We start from the raw sequence: 14,198 nt of genomic DNA on the forward strand, positions 1-14,198 counted from the left end.
GGAATTGAACTCAGGATCTTCTTGCTGTGCGGCAACAGTGGTAACCACCGTGCCACCGTGCTGCCCATTCCTTTTGGGCCATTTTAGGAAAAAGCATTTTTACCACAAAACTACAATAACTGGATACATTTCAGAGGTTTTACTTTTGATTTTTATTCGTTTGGCTACAGGTAACTCAAATTTATAAATTAAAAAAAATCCTCAAAGCTTCTTTGTCTGAAGGAAAACAAGATAATCGCAATCACATGTGTGTTACATGCTGCTCCAAACGTGTGATATGAATTGCAGCTGCATAGTGCCATAGTGCCTTTCACCCTTTAGTGATATGGGGCATGCAATTAAGTTTGGAAATGTAACATTCAGTGCTAATTTATTCCCTTTCAATTCAATAACTTTTATATAATCAGTGCATGAAGAGTCCTTTATGAGGTTTTGGAGATACTGTATGTGACTGCTAACCATGTGATTAACTTGTTCACTATTGTGGAGAAGTAAATGTTAAATGGACTGGTTCTTATGTAAAGATTTCTACTCATGCCTTAATTACCCATTCACACACGCACTTTTTTTTCGTGTCTAAGGCAGTTGATGGGAAAACTATTTCTAAAGCCAAATTCACACAGGCCAAGGTACTGTGACCCCCCCCCCCATTTTTTTCCCTAGTGATCTACCATTGGAAAATGTTTGTATTCCACAACTGGTTGGCAAAAATCTCCTGAAGATTTTTGATTGCTAGCATATTGGTTGCTAGCATATTGGTGTTGTCACCCCAATGTTTGCATGAAAGTGACTCATATTTAAACACTACCCAGCTACTCTCCGAGCCATAGGTCAAACTGTGAAAAATGTGACACAACCTGGAGACTGAAACCACTTGACATCAAAGTAGAATCTGTGCCTGTCTGTATCGGTAAGGCAAAACTTTATTTTGAAGAACCATTTCCCTTTTCATAACCTTTGGCTCTGCTCAATTATTATCATCAGTTATTGTCATTAACAGGCTAACACATGGAGACGTAACTATTTCCCTTCACACCAACAACCACTTTAGAATCACTAGTTAACCTGATAACTTGGACTGATTCAGACCTAAAACCTTTTTGCTGTGCTGCCCAGCAGTTCCCTATATTGGCTAAGTCATATAACTTATGTGTATATGTATATTACAACCTGTCCTAGTTTAGTCCATGGTAGCACTGTTTTACTCTCGCCTACCACTCTTAAAAGTGCTAGTTGCATCCACCCCCCGCCCCTTGCAAACCCAGAAGGATACATCTGGAGGTACTTAGGGTTTAGTATGTTGCCCAAAGGCACTTTAACATACAGAGCTGAAGATTGAACCACCAAACTTCTGAATAGTAGTCAACCCCCTCCTTATGTCACAAACCACACTAAACAAGCTTTTTGGGAGCCATGGGTGAGAATTGGAAAACCAGTTCAGCGTGTAAGGGCTCCAGAAGTGTGATTGAAACAAATAGTGTGCAAATACTAACGTTGACTTTTGCATATTTGAACATGAATATAATGACACTAATATAATTCAAAAAAGCAAGTCCAGTTCACTTTGCCTGAACAACAAACGATAGTCCAGTGCTTTTGCTGATAGCCATATTGAAAATTGCCACCATTGTGAGTTTTCAAACGGCTAATAGGGATTATGTGCCAATTAGGGAACTTGTATCCATCTGTGAACAATTTCCCTGTAATGTGAAGTTATCTGCTGCACTAGGTAAGTGGCTTCTTAAATTTGAAAAAGTAAAACGCCAGTTGTTAGAAGAGTTCATCCTGCAGTCTTGTGGTATTTCTATCCTCTGACAGAAGACAGATGAGACTTTAACAGGCACCATAACCTACAAATCATCCGCATTTTAAAACAGCAAAGATGGCACCTTGTTCATTTGTTTTCTTTTGTCTCTTCGACCTCTGATAAATATGAATTGGAGTTTTTTTACAGTAAAATGTTACTGTGCTTTGCAGTGAATAATTGTGTAAGGGAGGAGGCACATTTCCCCTTAAAAACACTCTCTTCAAAGCAGTGATACTGCTGTCCTGACCTTCTTCAGCTGTTATCATTTCTTAACATCTCGCCACTTTTATATGTTTTTTTTTCCAATCAGGCCAAAAATGGTGATCTCTAAGGAACATAACCATATGAGCAGAGAATCTGACCATCTGGCTTGCTCTGCAGCTAAAAATCGCGGGGGACGAGAAGAAACTGACGAATGTCTCTCGGCTTCTGCCGCCTGTCAGTGTCAAGATGTCTCTTTTAAAAATAAAACATGTTGTCAGAAGCTGTACATTGCCAATAGTGTGATTGCAAGGAAATGTAAGGCCCTCTTGAAAGAGAAGTTTCTTTTTGAAGGAAAGAAAGGAGAGACACCACAAGGGGACAAAAACTAATTTCAAGTTTGTGGTGTTGGACTGATTCCAGACGTAGAGATAGCCACACTGGGTGGGATAGTTATGGGAAGGGCATGATATAAAATCTGTGTGGAGTATAATGACTGGCTTATCTCTGAAGCTCACAGTGCATGAATTCCTTACCCCATCGGGTCTCCTGTCAATTCTTTATTGTGGGAAGTAGTTTTCCATTTCTGTTCTATCAAAAGACTGTGAGATGAGAATATGTAAGTAAGGATATGGGCTACAACTCCCGCATTAGTTATTTCATTTCCAATGACTTAGCAACAAGCCTTTGCTCTGCTTTAATTTCCCAGGCATGCAATGACCGATGTCACCGACGCTGTTATTGCTCCATAATACATAAATCCCACTAATTAGAGGTCAATGACTCATGCTTGATGCAAAAAGGCTGCATGGGATGTCCCCACAAATATTTAACCACACATTTGTGTCTGTTTTGCTATCTTCCCTATTAGTTCTTTTGTGCATCACATAAAACATGAAAATGATCCGCTTGGCAGACATGCCTCGACTAGACATGGTTCAGGAGAGCGGTGGCCGCGGCAGCACTTTGACAGCCGGGTTATGGTTTCTCGGTCCCAGTAATGAAGGACTACTGAGTGTGTCATCCAGGAAAAGGGCCTCTCCCCTGTCTGTCTGTCAGCGGGCCAGCTGGATTCAATCCTACACCTCAGAATAACACCAGGCTTTAAATGCTGCAGCTTGGCCACCCTTTGCTTTAATAGACAGACAGAGCTCATTACATGAAAACAGTGGCTAACCCTCTCCATAACAGAACTGGTAAACTTACATTAGTCAAAGCACAGCTAAATCATTTAGTCGATTTCGTTTTTTCTGCCCCCCCTTTTATCTCCTTTTCCAGCTTACGCATCATTCTGCTCATTTCTGCACAGCTAGCAAACCACAGGCGTTGAAATAGGAGAAAGAGAGGAGCTCTACTCAAAGCGATACTAGAGTGGCTCATTTTCCTAGGGGTAGAGAGCTGTGTCTACCCTGCAAACTGTCCATAATATACAGAACAAGAGTGGGGATTAACTAAAATGTCAAGAGAGACAGGTTAAGATGACAGAATATTGGTTTATTTCGAGGGGTCTCACTTTCAAAGTCGAAAAGTCAGAAACTTCTCAAAGCAAAGTCTTGAATCGTTTTCAGTCGCCTCATATTGCTAAGCAGAAAAAATTCAATTTCCACAGACTTTCATTTGACTTTCAGGCAAAGGAATGGTCATAGCAGCTTAAAACTCCCACCAGTGGAGTGTAAGGCTCAAGAAAATGATGTTTGCACAATAAACAAATGGAAGAACATACATTTGAAATTAGCCAATGACACCAAAACGCTGTGCATAAATTCTCTGGGAACATAGCATTTATATTAATGTCCCTGTTATGCAGTTAATTTTGAAAAACTCAGCTGGTATTCATGTATCCGCCAAACTTTAAAGAATGACAGCTAGGACTGTGCAAAGCCTCGAGGAGTGTTTTGATATACAACTGTGAGAGAATCTCAGTATCGAGATTTGCCTGAAGTGAAATTCAAAACGCCTCATCTGGTCTGATTTCCCTGCGCTATAAGAGCAGACTGGGCTTCATTAGCAGTGGCTGCTGTGCTTTATTGGCACAGAAGATCCCATTTTCACTACAGAAATTACTTGCCAACAGCTGCAAATTGACAGGGCGCCATATTTCCTTGCAAGTCAACTCTTATTAACAGCAATTCCTGGGATCTCCACGTCCCGGTGTCCAAACACAGCAGTGTCATCAGCACGGTAGGATCTGAGGACCTTACAGGCGTTGTTTACTGCACTGAAAATGACTAAATATAGGAGAGAGGCTTTGCCAGCTGCTTACACACCGTCAGTGAAGCCATTCAGAGCCAATCTGCTGACATCTGAAGGACACACTCACAACAAATCACACATCACATTCAAATGGAAGTTTTGAAACTCTCAACAATGATGGTGTTGCTCTCCATTAGCGAGCTAATTCCCCAGCACAAAGGCCTTGTATGGTATCGATGATTACTCTTCTCCAGAATATCAGGCTGCTCTGACTGATGGTGGCTGCAGCAAAGGTTAATTAATGAGCAGTGGCAGGAGTGATGGCTGCCGGCAAGGGAGAAGGTCTCCTGGGATTTGGATGCAGCGAAAGATAAAGGCGGAAAAGGAGAGGGTATGACTACTCAGCTGAAATTGAGTCTCCTTTTCTATCTGGATAACCTCCATGCACCTAATAGTGTGAGAAAGCTGCTTGATCACTTAACCAAACTCGGTGCATGGAATTAGATTATAATGCAGCTTTTCATCATTTTCTCCATAAAACCTTATTTCATGCAATGATTATGTATTGGTTATCAGACATCAAAGATAATCTAGGAGGCAACCTTCTAGCTTAAATTAGTTCTGCAAATCATCTGCTTCTTGTGATCAGACATCAAAAGATTTTCATAAAGCGTATTTGTCTTTCCGAGCAGCAGGCGTTTGCAGTGTTATTTTCAGATGAGAAATGAATTCTATGGAAGAACACTCTGACATATCACTTTATTTTTATCCTGTCTGTAAGATTCCATTAAATTTAATTGGTGGAGATTATCTATACAGACTTACATTTGATGTGCGAGCTATACGAGGCAGAAGCAGGGTTCCTTAATGTTCTGTGCCATTATGTTAAAAGTCCAAAGATAATCTGTGATGATAATCTGCATTCCCTCTACAGATATAAAAAAAGCTTTACAATAAGACACCAGAATAGAGACAGAGATTGAATAATACAGAATCTTTTTGAAGCTTTCTCAAGACAAAATCGAATAAAGTTCCAGTCTCCATTAGGCTCATCAGGCTCATCCACATCTGGAAGAATTAGGGCAGCCTGTTTCACAGAAAGCAGTTATCCAATCTGAAATTGTTTCAGCATGCTTTTTACGATGTATAAAGAATACACGACTAGCTTCCAGTGATACCCAACCAAAACTGCTTAACAAAAAGATAGTACAACATCAAGCACAGCAGCGTACCCCCCTCTCTGCATCCAACAACCTGGATTTGGATGTTGGGTGCAGGCCTCATGTTTTAACATCATCTCCAATATTCTGCATCCAGAGCACTTTTATATTTTTGTGCTATTTTTGCATGCAGCAATCCATTATCTTGTGTTCATCTCTTTAAGCAACTCAAGTCCACATTGTAATTTAGTCTGGAACATGCTGTCAGTTAGGAGATCACAGCAACCTACACATTGCTGAAACTGCACTCCACAGCTCTGATTAGTTTATCTTCTTCTTGTTTCATATGTCTATGGCCTTAAAAAGTTCGGGCGTCATAACAGATTTCCATTAGATGAAAATATAAATCCTGCACTATATAATACTGTATGTTTTGAATCTCATTTCATGTGACTGTGGTCTATATTCTACTGCTGCCAATCACTGTTTTTTTGGCCTTATTTCCATAAACCAGCTTGGAGGGAAAGTGTTATAGATGCTTTTTGTCTTTTTGTTGTTGTTTTCTTAAATCCACCTTTGGTATAATAACTTCTAGATTTGTCCCACAAGAATAAAAGCAAGCTTTTCTACGTTCCGCTCCCTCATACTCCTGGTGGATTCGACTCATTCGGGTTTTCAATGAGGTTTGAATATTTACTGGGTATTTCATCTTTATCAGTCTAAACCTTGAGGGTCCTTGAACCACATGCCTTTACAATAGTCACTCAAAAGGACATTATTAGTATGAGGGGACCAAGAATTGAAAGCCTTTTGCCAGTGACATTAGGAGGTTCCTATTCCATCCTGTCAGCAAAGTAGTGAAACTGATATATTTGGATCACTTTCTGGTTAGAAGTAAGTAAGAGTGTGGCCACATTTGGGTATTGGCCCTTTTAATTGAAAGATGATTTTCTAATAGTCATCAATTCTGCAGTTGCTATCAGTTCAGTTCCAATTGATTACATTTAGTAGTTACTAACTGTACATATTAATAAATATTAAGACTTATTTTCTGGATTAATGCATAAGTTAATAAAAATAAACACACAAATTGAGCAGTATACAGGCTCTGTAAAAATACTATTATTCCAAGGAAAGCAAACGGAGGAAAAACATAGTTTATGCTGCAAAGGTTTATAATCATTTCTATAAATTTGGGTTTAATCATTGTTTTTGTCAGAGAGGTAGAGTTTAGTTTTGCATCATTCTCTTGTCTTCTCTTTAAATGACACCAGTAATTGTCTGGTTAAAAAAAGAAATGAAGTTATTAGTTATGTCCCAGCTCTCTGTGAAGCCTGAATAATTATTAAGCACGTATGCATACAGGGGGAAGATTACTCCTGCATTCAGAACGAATGGAACTACTTTACAAGCAGAGACTGCAGGTCCAGACTTGTAGAAACCTTCCAAAGCATTTGCCTGAGGTTTTTCTGTGAATAATGTGCCTCTGCGTGGATGCATTAGGCACAGAGGACCCTGCCAAGCATTAGTGTTACAGGAGGGATCAAGAACAAATGAGTAATGAAATGACTGACTCACCATTCTGAGACATAAGACACAGCATGTGCTCTTTCGAAGCCTGCTCCTGTTAAGGGAGTTTCAGTCAGAGCATGGCATTAGAACTTCCTGACATGTTTTTAATTGTTGGTTCCTCCTTGTCATGCACATCACCCATATAAGCAATTAGGCTTCTGTCATCTGTGTCTAATAAAATGGAGATTGTGCTAGTGCAAAAATGTGGCAGCGCAAGCATCTGCGTAAACAGACACATTACTAGCAGGTTAGCCGTAATCATACGGAAAGAGAGCACGTACAAATTAAAATTTATGTTCTGTCTTTTGTAGCGAAGGATAATAGCTAGTTTAACATGAGTATAAAAGCAGCTAATGAGGACAAACGCATTATAATCACATGGCCTATGCCATTGTGGAAAATAATACACTACACCTAAACAAAGACTGGTTGTCAATATATTTATGAATTTATTCTTTTCGTTACATTAATTTCTCTTTCTGCTCCAGATCCCGGAAAAAGAAAACTGTCAAAAAAGAAATGATTGTAATTCAAGGCCACAGAAGCAAGGAACCATATCCCCACAAGCAAATACAAAACAGAGTTGGTAACAGGATTGCAACACCAAAGTGAAAGCATGTCTGCCAAGTCTACACATTCAAAGACCACGAACATCAAACGGGTTTTCCAGCCAGTCAAGGGTTTCAGTGTTCATAGAGAAAAAAACAAACAGGACTGCTTCTAGCCAAGGAAAGATGGATATTTCCAAATGAACACTGAGTATTCTGTGTACAGATGCGATGGCGAGTTTAGAAACGAGTGCACCATCTGCATGTTACATGTGATCCATTTACAGTACAGAAATGTCTAAGCAAGACAGCATCAAAGGTTACTGAGTAGCATTTTTTTTTTTTACCCAGGCCAAGGAGCATAACATCACAGAGTAGAAATGGTCTCTGATTTTTTTATTTTTTTTTTTTTTTACCTATACTTCATATTCATCTGTGTTCAGTGCAAGGCTCACTGGACTCTTTAAAGACAAAAACCTAAAATATGATTGGCTATCTGAGTGACTGCAACTGGAAATAGAAACACGTGTTGTTTGCTTTTCCTTCAGGCCTTTATAGTGAATATATCACAGCAATAAAACACAGTAAGCCTCTGCTATGGCATCTTGCAGATTAATATAACTAGCTGAGGGGGGTGCTTTGGAAATTGCTTTGACTAGAAATGTGTCAAGGCTGACAGTTTCTTTTTTTTACCAGTTTGATCCCTATTAAGCACATCCCTCAGATCTAATTCAATAAATGCTAAAGGGAGTTACAATAATGGTATTCATTCCTGATCCTTTGGGATATATATCTTTAGAACTCATAAATACTTTACTTTCTTTCTTCTACACATATTTTATATATCTTCAGAGATTTTATGCTTCCATAATAATTAAGCGGATACAGTAAAGTTAGCCCTGGAAAATGCACTGGATCCCACATACAATCAGATTTTGTGAAAGTGCTAAACTGCTGTGACATCTTTGAGTTTCTAACTAAAATCCTTCGTACAACAAAAATACAATCTATCACTTGAGTTTAAAAAAAAAACACCAGTCATCTTCTTGTTCTCCATTTTCAACCCCTTACAATGCAGCATTTTTATACAGTTTTAAAGGGAAACAGCATTCAACAGTTCAGACAGGAAAATGACAGCCCAAATTAGCTGTCTCCTACAACTTCAAAACTTATTAATGAGCTTCATAACATATCTGTTCCAAACCAATAAATGTACTGCCACTTCCCAAAAAAAGAAAAAAAATCAAATAACCAGAGCTTTGAATTTTGCACAAAGCATTTTTTCCTCACACCACGGTTGTTGGGTAGTAACATAAAATTTATGTTGAAATTCAGTGATATTCATCAGTATGTAAGACAAGACAGGTCTAAAGTTTCAGTCGATAAAAAGAGCGCTACAAGTAACTGTAGAGGGCTGCTTAGAGGGAGAAGAACAATAAAATGAGCTCCCTTCCACCTGTTCCAATGCAAAGTATTCCTCCCTCACAAACAGCTGTCGCTGTAGTCGATACAATACTGTACACACACCCAAACAAATACAACTGAGGGAGAAAGCTTGAAGACAGACGGAGAGACAGCACAGTTTTTCTTCAACTTTTAACATTGTTTTTTTTTTTGCTTTTTTAGAAATTTCAGCTCAGTGCAAAAAGAAAAAGAAAAAAGAATACATTACAGAGCTGGCTGTGACTGGCAGCTACAGTAAACAAAGACAGCTCAATATCAGCTGACCAGCAGCGGTTAACTGGCGAACCTAGTGTAACCCAGCCTCTTCATCACACTTCCACACACATCCTCTATCAGTCGAACGTCCTTTCGAGACATTTTCTGTCTCCATATGTTAATGTTGGCTGGTGAGATGTCTCCTTCATACATTAGATTGTACAGGTTCGTAGAGGTGGTGAATATAAGTTGATTGAGAGCTGTGGGTGACACAGGCACCCCCAGAAATGTGTGTATTGTCTCTGCCGTCTCCTGGGGGAAGTTGACCACATCCTCAAACCTCACTCGGAGAAAGGACTCCTCGGGAAGGCTCTCGCTGACCCTCAGAGCGGCTGCGGTGTGTGCCAGCCACAAATGAGCCAGAATCAAAACAGGATTTGTCTCATAACGGGACAGTAGCCTCTGGATCATTTTAAACTCTGGCGCAACAGCTGAGCACCCATCCCTGACAGCATCCTCCTTGAATATCAAGGAAAGGTGCTGTGGGATGTTTTTAAGGGAGTATAGGCTGGGTTTGCTGTTATAAACCATGAGATAAATCCATGCTCTCGGGTCTCTCACCAAGTATATTGTCCTCAAGGAAAGTCCCACTACCTCCTGAATGAAAGGTAGTTTGAGTGTCCAGCTTCCACTCTGCATGTTGATTACCACCCGGGCGTTAGGGTACTCTGCAACATGCCTTCTCATTTCCCTTACATACTCTGCATCTCTGTCCAGACTAGCCCTCAGTTTGCCCTTCAGGTCAGATGCTGGTTCTCTCTTCCTGGATCTTTTCTTTCTGTCCCTGGGGACGCTGACTCTCTGGGTCTGCTTGACCCTGCTGCCCTCTACGAGCTGAATATTTTGCAAGTGCAGCTTTGTGTTATGCACTAGCGAATGCAGCCAGCCTTGGATAATCTTAAACCGTGCGTTCACGGCGTCTGACCTTGACCATTCACAGGCATCGACCAGGGTGTCAAACTCAAACTCTGTCTCAGGAATGTCCACATGCTCGGTGGGGACCCTTATATAAACAAAGTCTGAGCTATTGTAAAAAAGGTGCTTGAGTATTTCCGATCCCGATCCGGGAAGGGTCGTTATGACAACAGTGGGAAGGGGGAGCCGGTGCTGCTCGTACAATCTTATTTGTTTGTTTACTTCGCTTTTGGCACCCGCACCTTTCCATTTTACCCCACAGAGAAGCTGATCGCAGCTGTTAGAGACAAACAGCAGCTCGGCTATCCACAGAATGAGCACGGTGAGGAGTGCGTAACGCATCAGCCTGCTGAAGCAAACATAAAACTTTCTCTGCATGGTCAAAAATCCTATAGCCACACAGAGAACGACCCCCGCTATTACATTGACTGTGAAACCAAAGTCAAACAGCTGATTATCACTGCTGATTTGTTTAGGGAGGATTTGTGTCCCAAGGCCGTATCGGGTGATTTGATATCTATCCTCAACTTTACTGTGACCTCCAAATCCCAAATAACTCAACCTTGCCCCAATGTCTTTATAGTTTGTAGCAATGGACACAATCTTCTCTGTGTTATTAATGATTAAAGAAAGCCTCACTCCATTTTTGCTGTTATCTATAAATCTACAGTTGGACACTTTGACATACGGTCCGTGCAGCACGTAAGCCACTCTGCTGACCGGGCCTGTCATTTGGAAAGTAACGTTTATATACTGCGTCCACCTCTTTTTAAACTCAGCCGCCTGCTCTGCTTCCTGTATCCGTGTTTCAGGGCTGTGGCCCTGAGTGTCAAACCAGAACATTTTATAATGAGCATCCCACACATCCATCATCGCGCCGTTATATCTGTCCATGAATCTGAAAGGAACGTATTTAAAGTCAATGTCGAGATTGTGGAAAAAAGCACTGAGTGACTTTATAGGTGAATCACCCCATTTTTCTACATGGTCAAGGACTAGCAAAGTCTGCGAGTTGAGCAGAACCAAAGCTCTGAATACACTCTTTAGTCTCATGGCAGGTGAATAAGCCAGCGCGGCTTCCCCACTCACAAACATCGTATCCTTGTGTGACGAAGCGGCAATCACCTCACCTCTAGCGTCACCCACCCCTTCATCGGTCCAGCGCAGCCACTTAGCGCACTCCCCCAACTGACCCTCCCATGGATTGTTACACTGGCTGGTAGGAGATGGACTGAACACTAAAACATTGTTAAGGTAGCTGTACTTTGGACCATAAAGTGCTTCAGACACAAATACTTGCCCATTAGGAGCAAAAGTAAAAGAGTTCTGGTCTGGGTGCTCATGACCAGGGTTAAAGCTGTTCCAGCCATCCACCCAGGAGTAAGGCTTGTCATGGACAATGTCATAGACTGCACGGCCACCCAGGCTGCCAGACTTAAAGGAGACAAAAGTATTACTCTGGCCATTGGGAAGCCCTGCTCCGTATGTAACCACACCCCAGTTTGAGAAAATATGCATTTTAGCTTTGCCAAAATCGTGGGGAGGCTGCGGCGTGAGGTGGGAGTTGTACCAGATGTATTCTGTGTGAAGTGTAGCCCAGCGCTGGGCAGATGACTGCCCCATGGGGCCGTCCTTCGGCCGATGCTTTCTAATCTGTTGAGCCAGCCAGTTGCCCGTTCCATTCTTCATGATGAACGTGTCGAGGAAAACAAGCTGGCTCTCTGGACCATAAAACCAGTTGTAGTTTGAATCCGCAATGCCGACTGTTCTCTGAAAGCCCGGCAACAGCGTGGCATAATAAAACCAAAAGTGGCCCCGCAGCCAGTTGTTCTGCATGTTGTCTATGTTGAAATGACGCTGAGCTAAGAACACATACTGGCTGATAGACTTGGCTGTGTAGCTTCCGTAGGCTACTCCCTCATCCAGGGAGCCATCAACAACGTGATTCAAAAGAAACATTGTTTTCTCCATATAGTTAACTGCCACTTGTTTCCAGATCATTGACTCTGGGTCGTCATGTGACCCCACCACTATTGCACCTGTGAGGATGGCTAATATGTTGGTGGTTTGATGATTTTGGAGATACTGTTTGCCCCATCCTCTGTACTTAGAGAGCTCATACAGCTCCACCGTCTCAGCGCGAATTTTCTTGAGGTATAAATCCTTTCTATGCTGATCCAGGTAGGAGTAAATAAAGTCATAAGCAGTAGCAAACCCAGTGAGAGAGTGCGCCATGGGCACCTCATCGTTCGGTGCACTGGTCACCTTCCAGTCTGAATATTCGGCCATCCTATCCATAAACTTGATAAGAAACTGCAGAGCAGCAGAATCCTCTGGGCACAACAGGCAGTAGAGAGCCAGGGGAGGCAGGTTGTTCCCATAAATCTCATTCCACTTGCTTGTAAACTCCTCATGTTTCACAGGGGGCAAGTAAAAGGGAACATTAGACAACATAGTGAGCACAGCAGCTCTGATGACTTTAAATATGTGACTGTGGGTGGTAGAGGACCTTTGCCTCAAGTGTAACACATCCACTTGGTTAAAATATAGGTTGGGATGGGAGTCAGCAGACTGGAGCTTCCAGTGCTCACTCGCTCTGTCTTGTGTGAGCTTGACCTGCAGCAAGTCATCTGTGAAAACGTCTCTGTCTGTGGTGTTGAAGACCCCCGAGAAAGCTGTGCCCACTGCGAACAATGGTAGTAAAAAAGCTGAATATACAACCCAGCTGCCAGCCATTTTTCCAGGTGTTTGCGAGCACATTTTACACTACAGGATTTTAAAAAGTAATTAGCTGACAGTTTTCTCCAGTAAAAGTGTTGCAATGTCCCGGAAAAAATAAGTTTTCAGAGTGAAAGTCCATATTACGTTTAAATATTAGGGATGCACAAGTCCATGGCGTTTTTATTGTAAAAGATAATATGATGCAATATCAAATTCCTGGGCATGATAGTCAAGAACAAGGATTAAAAAAAAAACTTTCGTGCAGAAGCAAGCACTATCCAAATCCAAGTGCAACAATGTTTGCAACAGTTTGCAAAGGCAGCAAAACACATCATAAATAAATATAAATAAATCTCTGATGGTAAGAAGATCTTTTTCCTATGTTTTTGAATTAAAATACAAGAAAAAAATCCTTATGCCTGCATGGTGCCGTTCGTCTTCATAGTAATATGGGTACTCGCGACGACTGGCGTCTCCCCCTTTGCCAGTAACTCATATTGATCTCCTCCCCAAAACATTTCCTCTCGGACAAACATCAGTCAGCCCCAGTCTGTGTCCGGTCCAATCACAGCCACCCAAAGGCTCCGTGTGCAGCCCGACCGAGCCGCAACATCCACGGACATGAACCTCAGCAAACAACGCATCTCCGCTGCAAACATTGCTTGGTACCTCCGCTGCAGAGACGCCAAATCCTTAATTTTGCAAATCCTGATCGGGTAATTGATCTGTTTGCATTGTTGAAAAGCAGTCCTCTCCTCTCCTCGCGCTTTATCTTCTGCTATTAGTGCGGGTGAAGTCCGAAAGGAGGAAAGTTGTCGTCACTCCTCAAGTATTCAAAGAATGAGACATTTTCCCCCGATTGTCCGCAGAAAACAGCGAATCAGCCCGCCGAATGGAAAAAAAATCCACGTGGAAATCTGCCGTATCTGTGGGAATATTGGTGTTCCCGCTGGCGTTTGAGACGCACACAACTGAGCCTGTGTATTATGTGTGTATCCCCGGACGCGTCTCCGTTGTGTCCTCCCGACTGTTCAGCACAGTCAGTTTGATTGTTTTCCTGCACTGGATGGAAAAATTTCCACTGTACAAACTGTAGAGGGAGCCGTGACTTCAGAAGCCCGATCTCATCTCATCTCTCACAGAGTGTGGGGAGGCTTAACATTCACTCCATTATTATTTAGTTTCGTATTCCTGAGCGATGTTAAGTTTCTACCTAACATTAGGGCAGCAGCAGGTGATAAAACACGTTTTAGTATCTCTTTAATGTGATCTGCACGACTCTTTTATTGTGTCATTTAAGGTTCAAGGTTTATTATTTGTCACATGCATAGTTATACAAGTATAACACACAGTGAAATGTAG

The 14,198-nt window shown here is 41.6% G+C and overlaps 1 protein-coding gene across 1 annotated transcript; it reads right to left on the reverse strand.

Moving 5' to 3' along the window:
- Positions 1 to 7,359: 7,359 nt before the first annotated feature.
- On the reverse strand, positions 7,360 to 13,915 carry LOC102299246 (dermatan sulfate epimerase like). Its single transcript, XM_005922581.2, has one exon. The coding sequence runs from the start codon at positions 12,873 to 12,875 to the stop codon at positions 9,219 to 9,221; it is 3,657 nt and encodes a 1,218-aa protein (XP_005922643.1). The 5' UTR covers positions 12,876 to 13,915; the 3' UTR covers positions 7,360 to 9,218.
- Positions 13,916 to 14,198: the final 283 nt, after the last annotated feature.

The sequence above is a fragment of the Haplochromis burtoni genome, unplaced genomic scaffold (assembly GCF_018398535.1).
Source record: "Haplochromis burtoni strain Fernald_Lab_line unplaced genomic scaffold, NCSU_Asbu1 Contig_58, whole genome shotgun sequence".
NCBI lineage: Eukaryota > Metazoa > Chordata > Actinopteri > Cichliformes > Cichlidae > Haplochromis > Haplochromis burtoni.